At 43.5% G+C, this 18148-nt stretch overlaps 1 protein-coding gene across 1 annotated transcript; it reads right to left on the reverse strand.

The window, feature by feature from the left end:
- Positions 1 to 2573: 2573 nt before the first annotated feature.
- On the reverse strand, positions 2574 to 12341 carry LOC124014546 (proline-rich protein 36-like). Its single transcript, XM_046329668.1, has 4 exons — positions 12094 to 12341; positions 9810 to 10038; positions 6682 to 6955; positions 2574 to 6385 (listed from the first exon to the last, which is right to left on the reverse strand). The coding sequence occupies exons 2-4, from the start codon at positions 9900 to 9902 to the stop codon at positions 4779 to 4781; spliced, it is 1974 nt and encodes a 657-aa protein (XP_046185624.1). The 5' UTR covers positions 9903 to 10038; positions 12094 to 12341; the 3' UTR covers positions 2574 to 4778.
- Positions 12342 to 18148: the final 5807 nt, after the last annotated feature.

The raw sequence follows: 18148 nt of genomic DNA on the forward strand, positions 1-18148 counted from the left end.
GACTGTGCCTTTCAACAGCTTGAAAATTATGTAATGGCTTTAGAACCTTCTGATAGGCAAATTGACATCATTTGAGTCAATTGGAGGTGTACCTGTGGATGGGGCGGCAGCGTAGCCTAGTGGTTAGAGTGTTGGACTAGTAACCGGAAGGTTGCGAGTTCAAACCCCCGAGCTGTCGTTCTGCCCCTGAACAGGCAGTTAACCCACTGTTCCCAGGCCGTCATTGAAAATAAGAATATGTTCTTAACTGACTTGCCTGGTTAAATAAATAAAATAAAAATGTATTTCAAGGTCTTCAAACTCAGTGCCTCTGCTTGACATCATGGGAAAATCAAAATATATCAGCCAAGACCTCAGAAAAAATTGTAGATTCTGGTTAATCTGTGGGAGCAATTTCCAAACACCTGGAGGTACCACGTTCATCTGTACAAACAATAGTACGCAAGTATAAACACCATGGGACCATGCAGCCATCATACCGCTCAGGAAGGAGATGCGTTGTCTCCTGGAGATGAATGTACTTTGGTGTGAAAAGTGCAAATCAATCCCAGAACAACAGCAAAGGACCTTGTGAAGATGCTGGAGGAAACAGGTACAAAAGTATCTATATCCACAGTAAAACGAGTCCGATATTGACATAACCTGAAAGGCCGCTCAGCGAGGAAGAAGCCATGGCTCCAAATTAAAAAGCCAGACTACGGTTTGCAACTGCACATGGGGACAAAGATCGTACTTTTTGCAGAAATGTCCTCTGGTCTGATGAAACAAAAATATAACTGTTTGGCCATAATGACTATCATTATGTTTGGAGGAAAACGGGGGAGGCTTGCAAGCCAAAGAACAGCGTCCCAACTGTGAAGCATGGGGATGGCAGCATCATGTTGTGGGGGTGCTTTGCTGCAGGAGGGACTGGTGCACTTCACAAAATAGATGGCATCATGAGGAATGGAAATTATGTGGATATATTGAAGCAACATCTCAAGACATCAGTCAGGAAGCTTGGTCGCAAATGGATCTTCCAAATGGACAATGACCCCAAGCTTACTTCCAAAGTTGTGGCAAAATATCTTAAGGACAACAAAGTCAAGGTATTGGAGTGGTCATCACAAAGCCCTAACCTCAATCCGGTAGAAAAATTGTGGGCAGAACTGAAAAAGTGTGTATGAGCAAGAAGGCCTACAAACCTGACTCAGTTACACCAGCTCTGTCAGGAGGAATGGGCAAAAAATCACCCAACTTATTGTGGGAAGCTTGTGGAAGGCTACCCAAAACATTTGACCCAAGTTAAACAATTTAAAGGCAATGCTACCAAATTCTAATTGAGTGTATGTAAACTTCTTATACACTGAAAATGTGATGAAAGAAATAAAAGCTGAAATAAATCACTCTCTACTATTATTCTGACATTTCACATTCTTACAATAAAGTGGTGAACCTAATTGACCTAGAACATAATTTGTACTAGGATTAAATGTCAGAAATTGTGTAAACTTCCGACTTCAACTGTATATGTGCCTTTTTTCAATGCTGTTTGGAATGTCATTGGGAAAACATAGAAGTGTCAGATTATTTTTTGCAAATCCTCTCTGAATTTAAAAGTAATCCTCGAAGTAAGCATTTGTTTTTCAAAAAGTATCTGTAATCTCATTCCAATATTTTTGCGGTAACGTAATGGATTACAGTTACCGTTTTTTTGTAGTCCCACTTATATGGCTTGGAGCCTTTGCTCCTCCATTGATGTACCTTTGTGTGTATTAAAGGGAGTGCAAGACTATATTAGTGCATCTGTGTGTCAGAGAAAGAGGTTGTATGACAGAGGGAGTGTGTGTCTTTGTTCGAGGGCACTCTTAGAGGGTTTTACAATTACAGACCCTAAACATGCTTATTTCCTCACTTTCTGCCTGAGTACCTCCCCTCAACACACACACACATTACCAAACCACAGATTTAGTTGCCCTCGCTCACACTCCCAAAGAAGCCAATTCCCCAGATCTTCTTGGTCACACACACTCAGATACACACTTAGACCAATGCCCCACAGAGGGAAAGAAAGGCTCTCTGTTGGGGCTGGGAAAAGTGGTCTGACTGCAGTGTAGACAGCATACCCATGTGAAACTGGGAGCTGCCGTCCACCTATCAGAGAAGAGGACACAGTGGGCTACAGCGCTCCAGGAAATATTCTGTATGTAAGAGAAAGTATCTCAATAGTCTTCCAATTTTCCTCTGCCGTCAGATCTGAAAAAGGGAAAGCTTAAAACAATATCGGGGAAGATTTATGGGAATTTGACTCTCCAATTATTTCATCGTAGCGGCAGAAAGGAGACACGGAACTTTGGAATCATGACCTTCATGGATGGACAGTCAAAAGGGTAATAGAATGAGTGTTTAGAATGTAGGCTGAGATGAGTTAATGCATGCATGGAAATCGTGTCTGTTTACTGTTCAATTAAAACCATGGTGAATTATTTCCCAGGGAAGGTCAATCATTATAAACCAAATACTGAGATTCTACTCATCCATAACATTCCATAGTAAATGTCCCGTGAAGAATAACAAACTCTGGATAGGAAAGGTCATGTATATTACTCTCTTTATTAAGTGACACAGATGTACATTAGACGTTGTGTACAATATGACAATGAGCAAAACATATGAAGGCGCTGTTGTACCATACCAGCAACTTAAGTTGACAATTTGTAAATGTTAATTGAATGTCAAATAAAGATGTTGTCCGTGAGGCTTTTTTGTTTCTCGCTCTGGGTCTGCAAACTACAGGTATATTTCCCCCAGTGTGTGTTTGTGTGTATTAGATACTTCAAGAGTTACTGTAGATATACTACAAAACCGGAGTCAAGATATTAATAGTTAAATATGTTTCACTCACACAACCACAATAATGTGTGCATGGTGTAACACAGGATCCTTCATGAGTTATTGTAGATGAACTACAAAACCGGAGTCTGACTTTTTTCATCAAATAAAACTCTAAAATGGACAAACATGTTTCACACAGACACACCCGAGCACGCACACACACACACACACACACACACACACACACACACACACACACACACACACACACACACACACACACACACACACACACACACACACACACACACACACACACACACACACACACACACACACACACACACACACACACACACACACACACACAGGGTTATGTACCAATATAGCTGCAGTCCAGAGAGAAACAAGAGGCATCAGTTATGATGACAGTTCAATTACATATTGCAAATGCAGCATACATGAACAAAAGGAAATGGTCCTTGTGAGTATTTCTGGATTCTGTGGCTTCGGTGTTTGTGTTTTGGGCATTACAAGCCCTTGCCAGTCCTCACTAAGTACATTTCTCCACCCTCAAAGTAGTAAAAGTCTACTTTTCAAACCACATTCAGTGGTTTTGTGTGGGAGGCACGTCCATGGAGTAAAAAATACCCTTTAGCCAGCGGTGTAGTGACATATCACTCCTTTCCTAAAAACTCAAGCCTGGGTTCTTTTCTGTGACTTACAGTCACACAAATGTCATATGAGGAGATAAACACATGGGGTCACTTCAGAACTTCCAATAATGTGATATCCTTAGAGCTGAGCATATGAGGTAAATGAATGTAAACTATTTTAATTGCTGCTTAGTTTGCTTGCTATGTCAATCAATCGTTACGTTTATAAGCTTTGCTCTTACCTGAAGGAATGTAGCCCCTTCCGAGTGACCTGTCTTCAACATACCATAAGGCAGCAGTGGGAATCATTGGGTGCATAAATACCTATATAGTAAAATATAATCAATATGCGTGAGTAGGATGGTTACCGTCCTCACAGGGAATATAGGTACATTCTAATTCAACCTCATTCTACCAGGAAATAAGCCACGTCCTTGTTCATGCTCATAAGAACTGTATGGTGAGATACAACAATGCTCATATCGGTTAACAAAATAACATGCTGTGAGGCTCTTCAGTTCTCAGGTGACTTCAATGTCAGTTTATAATGATTCAAGTTCACTTTATCAGTACCAGCAGTACCAGCCTCAAACCGATCAGTAATCAATATAGTGTCATACAAAGTAAATGTTTGTTTTTTTTGGGGGGGGGGGTATATAAATCCATCTTTGGAGAGTGAGAGTATGAAAGGATTCTCACTGGTAGCTGAGTATGTGACATCAGAAGGAGGTGAAGGGAGTAAAACGTCTGTCTCTGCCAAATGTGCCAATGCCAAAGACATTCAGCTGTCTGCGTTCCCCTTTTGCACAGGTCTGTTTTTTGTCTGTTTTGGCCCAGAGAATACAATAGGAGGTACATGTCGACTGCGATGTAGCGGAAAAACCACGTCTTGGTTCAGAGGCAATGTAAAACACTGAGTAGGATTACAGTTAAATAGAGCACAATAAAGAGACGGAGCTTTGATGCATACAACAGCTCCGTGGGAGTGTGGGAGTTGCTGGGTGAATGTATTTGTGGGTTATGAGTGCATGTGCACGTATGTGTTTGACGTGCGCGTGTGTGTATTTGAAGAAAAGAAAAACGTACGCGTGCTCATTTGTCAACTAGGCCATGTGACGCGTCGGACTCGTTTGTCAGCATTCATTGGCTCAGAACCTGGTGTGCCGGGTTTCAACCAGGAACCTGTTTCATTCCACAGTAATGTAGGTATCCTCTCCTGCCACACCTCGGAGACATTAGTTGCGCCTGTCCCATCTGGAATCTGAGTGGAGGTTATGCAGAGGAGACAATGAAAGAAGGAAGACAGAGTTAGAAAGTGTCTTTCAGCAGTCCCAGTTTCCGCAGCGCATCCCTGCGCGACTCATCCGACACTCCCCGTCCGGAGAACTGCACAGTGATCCCTTGGGAGCGGAAGGACGGCTTGGAGACGGCGGACTTCGGCCGGGGCTCCGGGGGAGACGCCACCACCCTGTTGGAGCTAGGGGGAGTGCTGTAGCAGAAAGGTCTGGGGGCTTGAGAAGGCACTGGGGATGAAGCTTTGCTGGGGGACCTCACTAGAGTGTGTGCGAGGATGTCAGGGGTGGTAATGGGGGAGGGGGTGGTGTGGGATGGGGTGACCATTCTGGTCTTCCCCCCGTAGCTATTGACCTCGTAGGGCATGGTTTCTACTTTGGTTGGGATGGAGGTTGGTGGAGGCATCCTTTTGGCTGGGGTGGAGTTGAAAGCTGGGTGAGGCATCACTCTGGCTGGGGTGGGGGTGGAGACAGGGGGAGGCATCACTTTGGCTGGGGTGAAGTTGGAGGCTGGGGTAGGTATCACTCTGGCGGAGGTGGATGCTGGGGGAGATATGGCCCTGCTCTGGATGTCTGGTTGTGGTAGATCAGGCCTGGTTGTGGTAACAGGAGCAGGTTTCATTACCTTAGTCTTACCCCCGTAAGGGTTGAAGTCACTGTGAGAGGTCACTGGGTGGGCCTTACTGCCATGGCTGCTGATGGAGGGAGCAGCAGCAGCAGCCTTAGAGGGGTTCACCACGATGGTCTTCCCGCCGTAGCTGTTAAAGTCCTTGGACGAGACTTCGGGCGGGGGAGAAGCAGGCATGTTGTCATGGATACTGGCGTGAGAGCTGTTGGTGTTGACTGTTACTGGTGGCAAGGGGCTTGCCTGTCTGGCCACGCCTGGTTTACTCATGGGTGTCAGTGTAGGTGTAGGAACGGGTGTAGGGGTGGCAACCGGAATCGGGGCAGCAGCGGGTTTGGCGTTTGTGCTGCTCTTGGGGGTGATTATAAGAGAGAAATCCCCTGACGGGGAGCGGTTTCGGCTCAAGCCCAGTTTGGACAGTGCCTCCATCCGGGACTTATTTGGAGTGGGATCCCTGAAAGACACACTGCGGGTGGGAAGTTTTACCTGGACCTTCTGCAGCCCATGGAGTTTCTCTGCCTCCAAAGGGTGGGACGTCCCTGATAGGTTAGCCAGCATCTGAGACTTCCTGTCCTGGAGGTTCACACTGGCCAGCGAATCACTGTGGTGCTGATTGCTGCCCATTATCATGCTGATGTTGACGGGGTAATGGTTGGGCTTGGCTGAGGTGTTCGGACCCTGTTTGATTGGATAATCTGGGGAGGTGGGTGGTCTCTCTATGTTCTCCAAATCAAGGTTCCTACGGTGGTTGGACAGGAGGGAGGAGGAGAGGATGTTGGTGTTCCCCCCGCTCCCCTGGTTCTCGGCGATCTTCTGGGCGATGACGACGGGGGTGGGAACGGAGCCTACAGGCTGGTACAGGGCGTGGCCATAGGGGGCATTGTCTTTTCCAGGAAGGGTCAGGTTGCACTCTGTAGGGAAGTTTTCCATCACCTCGCGCCTCGGTTTGTTATCAAAATGCCTCTCAGGGTTGTTCATCACCATATTCTGGGTGAAATCTGCAAAAAGAAAGTTTGAGAAGTAAACTCATCAGTTCTCGACACGTTCTGTATCTTCAAAAGACAAGGTCAATGGCAAGTCTATATCTTCAAAAAACCACTGGGTCAATGGCAAGTCTGAATCATTGTTCTTGTTCACATGCTGCAAATGTCAATGCGGAGTAATCCGTCATTCTGATGACAGTGATAAAGTCTGATCTCATTTGACTGTAGTAATTTTAATGATTAAAAGGGACTGGTAATCATAATGTAAACAGTACTGTTCAGGGTGGAGCAAGTAGTGGACTGTGCTGTACCTGGCATGGAGGACTTGAACGGTGCCTGTATGGGGTGGACTAGATCAGACTGTGCTGGGCGAACCAGGTCTATGATGTCCTGGTCCTTGGTGCTGGTGGGTCTGTCCAAGGCTGAGCGGGGTGGTACGGTGCTGGGGGCAGATGCCAGGATGGGGGGTCCTGGTCCATCAAGCTCATCTACTACTGGGGCAGTCAGAAGGGAGTCAATGGTCTCCTCAAAGAACAGGATACAATCCTGCTCCTCCTGGCTTAAGAACTGAAGCGCGTTATCCTCCTGTAGGGGGTGACACAGAGCACAGGGCAACACAACACACACGAGTCACTTGGATGGAACCGGCTACAGGGACACACTAGTAGATCATCAAAAACGTAGGTTAAAGGTGCTCTTTGGTTAAGGGGTAATTGGTCATACATGAGTTACTGTTATACAATAATGTATGTCACAGTAATGTATCTCCTATAACATCCCAGGTCTAGTGTATGGAATATACTTCATGTTGCCCAAAAGAGTTATGTAAAGGATGTAAACAAACATAGATCCTGTTACATTTACATTACATTTAAGTCATTTAGCAGACGCTCTTATCTAGAGCGACTTACAAATAGGTGCATTCACCTTATGACATCCAGTGGAACAGCCACTTTACAATAGTGCATCTAAATATGTTAAGGGGGGGGAGGGGGGGGGGTGAGAAGGATTACTTTATCCTATCCTAGGTATTCCTTAAAGAGGTGGGGTTTCAGGTGTCTCCGGAAGGTGGTGATTGACTCCGCTGTCCTGGCGTCGTGAGGGAGTTTGTTCCACCATTGGGGAGCCAGAGCAGCGAACAGTTTTGACTGGGCTGAGTGGTAGGGAGGCGAGCAGGCCAGAGGTGGATGAACGCAGTGCCCTTATTTGGGTGTAGGGCCTGATCAGAGCCTGGAGGTACTGAGGTGCCGTTCCCCTCACAGCTCCGTAGGCAAGCACCATGGTCTTGTAGCGGATGCGAGCTTCAACTGGAAGCCAGTGGAGAGAGCGGAGGAGCGGGGTGACGTGAGAGAACTTGGGAAGGTTGAACACTAGACGGGCTGCGGCGTTCTGGATGATTGTTGGTTTAGCCTTTCTCCTCCTACTTGAAAGGACCACACCAAATGTTGATCTGCCGTTCGTCTGGCGTTCGTTCGGTGCACCATGTATTAGAGACCACCCGCTGGTGGACAGCTGACTGACAACATTTTTGCACAATTCGTAACTGAGAGACCCTGTGTCCCAATCCATCAAGCTGCCTGCCATCTCTCGTATGTTTATGTATGTGTATGAGCGACGGTGTGAACACAGGGCTGCTTGTTCGTGCTCTCCCACCTCCCAACCTTCTAAATCCCCCCCAACCCAGCTCAGAGCCCTGGAGGGAGGAGCCTACACCCTCTAGCCCCTCCTACAGGGAGACCTCACTGCCTACATGTTACATCACTACCTGTCCCTCTGTACAGAGCACAGCTTTTCCACTGCTCTCTGGGTTCTGTTTCACTCAAGATAATGTGCTGAATCAAAGGGCAACCTGGTTAGATTGTTTAAAATGAACCTTAATGGGTTTAGGAAAAAAGGCATTAGGTCTACAGAATGCACAATCCAGCTAGAGACTAGCTATATATACTGTAGATCCCCCATAAAACAATGTACCATCTAAATACACATGTAGGGAGTAGATGTCATGTTTGTCATTTATTATCATGTCTTGTCCCTGTGCTCCCCATGCTATTCGTTTCCCTCTGCTGGTCTTATTTGGTTCTTTCCCTCCTTCTATCCCTCTCTCTCCCCCTCCCTCTCTCACTCTCTCGCTCTCTCTTCTCTCTATCGTTCCGTTCCTGCTCCCAGCTGTTCCTATTCCCCTAATCATCATTTAGTCTTCCCACACCTGTTCCTGATCCTTTCCCCTGATTAGAGTCCCTATTTATTCCTTTGTGTTCCGTTCCTGTCCCGTCGGTTCCTTGTTTAGTATTCACCATGCTGTGATTGCGTTTCGCCCTGTCCTGTCGTGTTTTTGCTGTGATTGTGTATCGCCCTGTCCTGTCGTGTTTTTGCCTTCATCAGATGCTGCGTGTGAGCAGGTGTCTCTATCAACTACGGCCTGCGCCTACCCGAAGCGACCTGCAGTCTGTGGCCGCTTCTCCAGTTATTCCCCTCTACAGACTAGAGGATTTTTGTTATTCCCTGTTTGGACTTAAATAAACTCTGTTTCTGTTAAGTCGCTTTTGGGTCCTCTTTCACCTGCATGACAGTAGACACACAAACCCAGGAAAGCACACACAGACACAAATACCTGGCTGACCATGGCCCATTTTGTATTGCAACAAGAAAGTAAAAAACAGATGCACCCATACACCTTTCATTGACAATTACCACCACTGTCAATCAGTGACAAACAAACTCTTTTTGTTTGCCGTTTCAGGTTACGACCCTGTGCCTATGATTACTAGGGTAACAGGTTGCCACTGCAGCAGAATGCCATCTCGTTGCTAGGCATCACTGTAGGGATGGAGAGATCAACCTTTACTAGAGGTAAATATTTACCACAACACAGACCTGTTCTATTCAGCCACACATACACACACCAACCATACACACACATGTACGCACGCACCCATGTGCACACTCACACACACACACGCACGCACCAACACACACGCACGCACACACACACCTGCAGACAAACTCAGTTGAAACCAAACACCACTGACTTTTGTTGTGTGATGCAGGACCTACAAAACTGCACCTTAACCGGTTTCCCTTACTCTCCGTGCTGTGTGTGTATGTGTGTGTGTATATATGTGTGTGTTTGTCATCCCTGAGGCATGCAACAGGATGTAGTGGTTAATCCTGTGTAATTTCTCAGTGAAAGTATGACAGAGGGGGGCATGGAGACAGACTTCGCTGTATAAACAGCACAGTCAGGTTTGAAAAGCACAGCAAGTCACACAATGAAAAGCACCTGCTCTCAACCAGGAACAGGTGAATTCTTCAATGCCACACCCCCCTAACATGGGTGCATAAATTGTGAACAAATGGAGAAATATTTCAAATTTTATATTTGAGATACTAAGAGAAAAAAAAACATTAACTGAAATGTTTTCATTCAAGTTATACTCACAAATGGTCTACTGCGGGAGTTTCTATTAGCGCCATCATGACCCCCGTTGACCCCGAAATGGAGGTTAGGATTGGCCTGCACTCGGACGTCCATGGTTATCGGGTCAAATGCCAGGTGACTTGTGGGTATCTCATGAGGGGTCAGTGGTCTCCGAGCAGTCCTTGGAGATAAAGTCCGGGAACGAGTCAGCTCTCACTCTGAATAATCTTTTAATCTCCTCAAACACAGTCTAGAAACAAATAGAGAGAGGAGGAACGGCATAAAGGAAAGGAAGCCAGCTCAAACAATAACACAGTAGTAGTTGTACAGTATAAGACTGTAGACTGATAGCCTGGACTAAGACTGTACCGTAATAGAATGAATGTAATAATACAGTAGTAGTTGTACAGTATAAGACTGTAGACTGATAGCCTGGACTAAGACTGTACCGTAATAGAATGAATGTAATAAAACAGTAGTAGTTGTACAGTATAAGACTGTAGACTGATAGCCTGGACTAAGACTGTACCGTAATAGAATGAATGTAATAAAACAGTAGTAGTTGTACAGTATAAGACTGTAGACTGATAGCCTGGACTAAGACTGTACCGTAATAGAATGAATGTAATAATACAGTAGTAGTTGTACAATATAAGACTGTAGACTGATAGCCTGGACTAAGACTGTACCGTAATAGAATGAATGTAATAAAACAGTAGTAGTTGTACAGTATAAGACTGTAGACTGATAGCCTGGACTAAGACTGTACCGTAATAGAATGAATGTAACAAAACAGTAGTAGTTGTACAGTATAAGACTGTAGACTGATAGCCTGGACTAAGATTGTACCGTAATAGAATGAATGTAATAATACAGTAGTAGTTGTACAGTATAAGACTGTAGACTGATAGCCTGGACTAAGACTGTACCGTAATAGAATGAATGTAATAAAACAGTAGTAGTTGTACAGTATAAGACTGTAGACTGATAGCCTGGACTAAGACTGTACCGTAATAGAATGAATGTAATAAAACAGTAGTAGTTGTACAGTATAAGACTGTAGACTGATAGCCTGGACTAAGACTGTACCGTAATAGAATGAATGTAACAAAACAGTAGTAGTTGTACAGTATAAGACTGTAGACTGATAGCCTGGACTAAGACTGTACCGTAATAGAATGAATGTAATAAAACAGTGGTGTTTTGGTTTACTATAACATCAATATGATGTTGTTGACTGTCTAAATACTCTCGGGGGAAACAGCTGGTAAGAACAGAACACTCCCCCACAGCTCTCCTTGGGAAAATGTCTCCCTCCCTCCTTCCTTCCTTCCCCCTCCCCAAACACATATTCAGTGTAAGTCTACATCATGTAAATACCAAACTCTCAACACAAAGTTTGAACTCCAAGCTGACACTGACTCAACCATCTCAGCTGAAGTGAAGTATCAACAGTCATTTTGCAACAGGTCGTCATGTTTGCCATTGCTGGTCTCCTCAGCTGGGGGGAGCACATCCCCAAGTCATAGGCAAGAACAAGGTGCACCTTGTTCAGTAGGTCCCTCGACGAGTGCGTCCTTGCCATTTGTGATAGTTATTACACTCTCTATAGCAGGTAGTTATTACAATATACCTATTACATGTAGTTATTACAATATACCTATTACATGTAGTTATTACAATATACCTATTACATGTAGTTATTACAATATACCTATTACATGTAATTATTACAATATACCTATTACATGTAGTTATTACAATATACCTATTACATGTAGTTATTACAATATACCTATTACATGTAATTATTACAATATACCTATTACATGTAGTCACGCCCCCCCCCCCCCCCCCCCACCAGTCACTCCATGGGTAGTTATGGCACAGAATCACTGGTACAGAGCTCATGAACTGATAGACGAGTTATTCTGGAGCAGGTATGTTAGCGACGAGGAAACAGGCTCCACCAGACAAGCCCTCCTTGTTTAGGATCTTCAAATACACCTACATTGGACGCTCAAAGCTTTTGAGTGATTTGTCAAGGTGACTGCTTTGACACATTCCATTCTCGCCACTGGTTTCGATGTAGCCTATGAGTTTAGGTCATGATCAAATAAAACCTAAAATCAAGATTTTTTTGCAGTGGGACACTGCGACTTCCTATTCCCAGTCCCAGTATTTTCTACGCAAATATTCTACCCAGTGAGTCCAAAATAGGTTTCCATAGACACAGGGTATGGTAGACACATTTACATTGAATGTACTTTACTTAACTTTCTTAAAAATTGAGAGATGCACTTACCTTTTAAAATAATCTTAAAATAACCATAGGCTACAGAGAAAAATATCAAAAATGTCCCAAAACTCCACTCTGTATACAGGGATGGAGTAACAAACTCTTCCTTTTCGTAAACAAAAACATGAAATCGTTAGCTTTGTTCTGTAAGTTCTCTTCCCTCCCGTCTCCTCGCGGAACAGGCGTGCTTGGTGAACTCCCCGTGCGTAATGTGGCAGGTCTCCTGTTCCGGTGGAGCGTTAAGCGCACAGGACTCCACCCAACACAGCAGCTGAGCAGTAAACTGGAGCTTTCATTCAAGTGCTGGAGACTGCCCACTGACTCATATAAACGATTAAGACCGCCTTTCTTTGAGTCCCAGTTAAATATGTCGGCGATTATAGGCTTTTTCACTTACACATTTAAGCAACCTTGAACCTAACGCATGCACTAACGTGTCACATCTGGAATGTTCTGTAAACCTTTTGCTACAGACCATATAACCTTAATAATTATGAGTTCATATCATGCACGAAATTTAATTAATAATACTGTTTAGCCTACAAATTCCTTGTAGCAGCTTTTGCTCTGCTCTGATTGGGACCAACATTTAACAAACCAGACTCTCTAGACTAGAATTTCGTTAGTTTCAGATTTGGCACAATTGAGATTGGCACCCAGTGCACGACCTACCCTGGCCTTGTTAATAACATTTCATTCATAGGCAGGCATGTCTGTTATTTTCATGAACCATAGAGCATCTCTTTTATTCCCCAGCCTAATGAATGACATAATTATTGAAATTCCAAAATAACTGTTATCACCATAGCGACACCAAAATTAAAATGCAAGACAATTGGAGTGTTATGTAGTTTGGTTTACCTTCCAACATTGCGTTTAATTTGAGGACATTTATTTTTTTAGTCATGACTCAGGAGTCTTTGGCCGCAGTTTTTGCTACTCGTCACCCATAATAGAATGAGGGTTCGTCTTTGTAGCTGTGCCATAATGGCTTCCGTGACCGCATAGCAGCACCGTCGAAAGCTATCGCTATTGTAAAGTAACATATATTCTTAATTTGTGTTTGAAAAAAGCGTAAAGCTAATATCGGTGATTTAACGCCACCTGCAGTGCTGGAGCACCCAGTGGCGATCCATCATTCTCGGAAGGCGGAGCAGAGCCCCACCTGTTCAGCTAAAAAATATATACATTTGATGTCGGAAGTTGACATACACTTAGGTTGGAGTCATTAAAATTCGTTTTTCAACCACTCCACACATTTCTTGTTAACTTAAGAAACTATAGTTTTGGCAAGTCGGTTAGGACATCTACTTTGTGCATGACACAAATAATTTTTCCAACAATTGTTTACAGGCAGATTATTTCACTTATAATTCATTGTATCACAATTCCAGTGGGTCAGAAGTTTACATACACTAAATTGACTGTGCCTGTTAACCGCTTGGACAATTCCAGAAAATTATGTCATGGCTTTAGAAGCTTCTGATAGGCTAATTGACATCATTTGAGTCAATTGGAGGTGTACCGGTGGATGTATTTCAAGGCCTACCTTCAAACTCAGGGCCTCTGCTTGACATCATGGGAAAATCTAAATAAAACCTCAGAAAAAAAATTATAGACCTCCACAAGTCTGGTCCATCCTTGGGAATAATTTCCAAACGCCTGAAGGTACCACGTTCATATGTACAAACAATAGTACGCAAGTATAAACACCATGGGACCACACAGCCGTCCTACCGCTCAGGAAGGAGATGCATTCTGTCTCCTAGAGATGAACATACTTTGGTGCGAAAAGTGCAAATCAATCCCAGAACAACAGCAAAGGACCTTGTGAAGATGCTGGAGGAAACAGATACAAAAGTATCTACATCCACAGTAAAACAAGTCCTATATCGACATAAACTGGAAGGCCGCTCAGCAAGGAAGAAGCCACTGCTCCAAAACCGACATTTAAAAAAAGACTACCGTTTGCAACTGCACATAGAGACAAAGATGGTACTTTTTGGGGAAATGTCCTCTGGTCTGATGAAACAAAAATATAACTGTTTGGCCATAATGACCATCGTTATGTTTGGAGGAAAAAGAGGGAGACTTGCAAGCCAAAGAACACTGTCCCAACTGTGAAGCACGGGGGTGGCAGCATCATGTTGTGAGGGTGCTTTGCTGCAGGAGGGACTAGTGCACTTTACAAAATAGATGGCATCATGAGGAATGGAAATTATGTGGATATATTGAAGTAACATCTCAAGACTTGGTCGCAAATGGGTCTTCCAAATGGACAATGACCTACTTCCAAAGTTGTGGCAAAATGGCTTAAGAACAACAAAGTCAAGGTATTGAAGTGGCCATCACAAAGCCCTGACCTCAATCCTATAGAACATTTGTGGGCAGAACTTTAAAAGCGTGTGTGAGCAAGGTGGCGTACAAACCTGACTCAGTTACACCAGCTCTGTCAGGGGGAATAGCCCAGAATAAGTATGGGAAGCTTGTGGAAGGCTACCTGAAACGTTTGGCCCAAGTTAACAATTTAAAGGCAATGCTACCAAATACTAATTGAGTGTATGTAAACTTCTGACCCACTGGGAATGTGATGAAAGAAATTGAAGCTGAAATAAAATAATTCTCTCTACTATTATTCTGACATTTCACATTCTTAAAATAAAGTGGTGATCTTAACTGATCTAAACAGGATCAACTCAGAATACCTAAGGGTGAATTAAACTATTTTGAAAAAGCAATTAAGGGAATAAACTGGAATGATCTTTTGTCCTATACAGACGTGGAAGCTGATAGTCAGGTTTTTCTATCCACAATCCAGACTACAATAAATGGCTTCCTAAAGAAAATCAAATCCAAACCTGGCCAAAAGAGCACTCTTCCTTGGCTAAATGGAGAAATCTGGAAATTGATGAAAGAACGAGATTATGCTCTAAAAATAGCCCTAAAATCTAAATTAGAGCATGACAGACGTAGGTTTACCATGTTGAGAAATAAGGTGATAAAAGAAATCAGACAGGCCAAGGCAAACTTTTTTATTAACATAATTGGTGAAGCAAAGGGAAATTCTAAATTGATATGGGAGAATCTAAAAAAGTTAACAGGGAAAGACCATAGTAACACTGCAAAAAGACTAGAAATCATGGTGAATAACAATCTAACACAGGATGCAGTTGAAATAGCAACAGCCTTCAATTCCTACTTTATTGACTCTGTCAGGTTACTGACACAGAACCCCTCCACTGATTTCTTGGGCTCAGTGCTAGTGAATGATGCTAGTAAATGATGTCAACCTGTCTTCATCATAAGGGAGGTTTCTGAGTCAAAGGTGAACAAGGTGATTAGCTCACTAAAGAACTCTAAAGCCAAAGATGTGTTTGGGATGGACTCTACCTTTCTTAAAAACTACAAAGAGTCACTCATTGGCCCCATTACTAAGGTCACCAACACATCTATTGGTCTCGGTGTGTTTCCAAGGGTATGGAAGTCGGCCATAATAACGGCCATCTTTAAATCAGGCGACCCTGCTGACGTGAGTAACTACAGGCCCACAGTAGACACCTGTGGTGTCAAAGGTTGTTGAAAAGTGTGTAGCAGAACAACTGATTGCCCACCTTAACAACAGCCCCTTCACATTACACTCCATGCAGTTTGGCTTCAGAGCGAAACACTCCACAGAAACGGCCAACTGCTTTCTTCTGGAAAATGTGAAGTCCAAGATGGACAAAGGGGGTGCTGTTGGGGCTGTGTTTCTGGACCTAAGGAAGGCTTTTGATACTGTTAACCATGAGATTCTCATCACAAAATTGTCCAAGTTCAACTTTTCCCCTGATGCCTTGAGATGGATGAAATCATACCTTGAAGGCAGAACTCAGTGTGTCAGAGTGAGCAATGAGCTGTCGCCCACTCATAGCTATGATGTGGGCGTGCCCCAAGGGTCAATACTGGGGCCCCTCCTGTTCAGCCTGTACATTAATGATCTGCCTTCTGTCTGTACTGGGTCTGAAGTTCAAATCTATGCAGATGATACAGTGATATATGTGCACGCAAAGAGCAAACAACAAGCTGCACAAGAACTCACTACTGTAATGGTCCAGGTTACAAAGTGGCTCAGTGACTCGTGTTTGCATCTCAATGTGAAAAAAACTGTTTGCATGTTCTTCACAAAGAGGGCAACAGATGCTACTGAGCCAGATGTCTATGTGTCAGGGGAGAAGCTCCAGGTGGTATCCGATTTTAAGTACCTTGGCATCATACTTGATTCCAACCTCTCTTTTAAAAAACATGTGAAAAAGGGAATTCAAATAACCAAATTCAACCTAGCTATAAATAATTTTGTATAAACCAAAAAAGTGTAAAAAATCTAAATATATTTTAAATGGGAGATTCTTCAAAGTAGCCACCCTTTGCCTTGATGACAGCTTTGCACACTCTTGGCATTCTCTCAACCAGCTTCACCAGGAATTCACAATGCAGAATTATTAAACTCAGAATTCCAGTTCGGGAACGCGGTCCTCTTCCTAGAGCTCTGACCTGAAGATCACTGACGTCATGATTCAACCTTGTTCCCCCCCCCCCCAGAGTTCCCAGTTGTCTTGAAAGCACCATAAATCCAGAGAATGCCAGACTTTTATGACAAAATTTGCCCTCAAGAAGGACCACCGCTCCACCTTCCTGTTCAATTGAGCACAGCACAATGGTGAGTCCTAAAATGTCCTGCATGCTTCTGCATAAATGATGTAATATGCCAGGGAGATATCTATACCGTAGCTAAGAAAGTATTGCTAAGTGTATGTTGTGTAGTAAGCTGTTAGTAGCCCATGTGCCTCACCCTAATCATTTGGTCCCTTTCCCACCTCATAATTTAGCCTACTGTTCTGACTTCGTAGTGCTTGCACAAGATTTACATGCTAAAATTGCCACGGATCCCCGCTATCTAGCAGTGGTGTAAAAAGTATTCAAATCTCATGCTTGAGTAAAATGAAAAGATACCTTAATAGAAAATTACAAGGTAAATTGAGTCACCCAGTAAAATACTACTTGAGCAAAAATCTAAAAGTATTTGGTTTTAAATATTACTTCAGTATCAAAAGTAAATGTAGTTGCTAAAATATACTTAAATATCAAAAGTAAAAGTAAAAGTACATATCATTTAAAATTCCTTGTATTAAGATGGCACAATTTTCTGTTTTTTTTTATTATTATTTATTTTTGGATACTCAGACATCATTTACAAACACAGTATTTGTGTTTAGTGAGTCTGCCAGATCAGAGGCAGTAGTGATGACCTTGGTTAGCGCGCACTGCACCCGGCCCTCCACTGGAGTCGCTGGTGTGCGATGAGACAAGGACATCCCTACTGGCCAAACCCTCCCTAACCCGGACGACACTAGGCCACGGACCTCCCGGTCGCAGCCGGCTGCGACAGAGCCTGGGTGCGAACCCAGAGTCTCTGGTGGCACAGCTAGCGCTGCCACCCGGGAGGCCACCAAAGTATTTTTACTTAAGTACTTTACACCACTGCCATCTAGTGGCCTCAACAAATGAATGCATTTTCTTCAAACTATATTGTGTTTAGGGACTCCCAGTGGTGATTTTAGCATGTACATATTGGTGATAAATCCCAGCAAAGCCACTGCACAACACTAAACAATACATTAATTGCACTATAACAGTGACCAACGGTGCACACAAACTGTTAGGGCCTACATAAAGCTGTCCCAACAGCAGAGCTTTCTTTTCAGCACCATGGAGTGAATCCTTACCACGGCTACACCTGGCTATCAGCTTTTTCTGGCAGCGAAACAGTTCATTCAGCCTCATTTACTGCCTTTTTAAAAACCATATCTGATATAGCTGTCTTGTTTAAACAAATGTGGTGTCTACTGACAATTGGGATGTACAAACTATGGCATAAGAGAATGATGAGCGGATAAGAGGCTATCGGTCATTTCCAATAAGACCTTAATGAGCGAGCTAAGTCAATATAACTATTTGTTAAGGGGAAGAATTCAGAACATGGGCCGTTCTTACAGTATTCACTCTGTACACAAAGTGAGAAACA

Source organism: Oncorhynchus gorbuscha, linkage group LG25 (assembly GCF_021184085.1).
Source record: "Oncorhynchus gorbuscha isolate QuinsamMale2020 ecotype Even-year linkage group LG25, OgorEven_v1.0, whole genome shotgun sequence".
NCBI classification, from domain to species: Eukaryota; Metazoa; Chordata; class Actinopteri; order Salmoniformes; family Salmonidae; genus Oncorhynchus; species Oncorhynchus gorbuscha.

Coding starts and splice junctions, on each gene's coding strand:
- LOC124014546 (XM_046329668.1), bottom strand. CDS start 9,902: ATGGACGTCCGAGTGCAGGCCAATCCTAACCTCCATTTCGGGGTCAAC. Junction 6,956..9,809: donor ACTCCCGCAGTAGACCATTT/GTGAGTATAACT, acceptor CACCCCCTACAG/GAGGATAACGCGCTTCAGTT. Junction 6,386..6,681: donor GTTCAAGTCCTCCATGCCAG/GTACAGCACAGT, acceptor TTCTTTTTGCAG/ATTTCACCCAGAATATGGTG.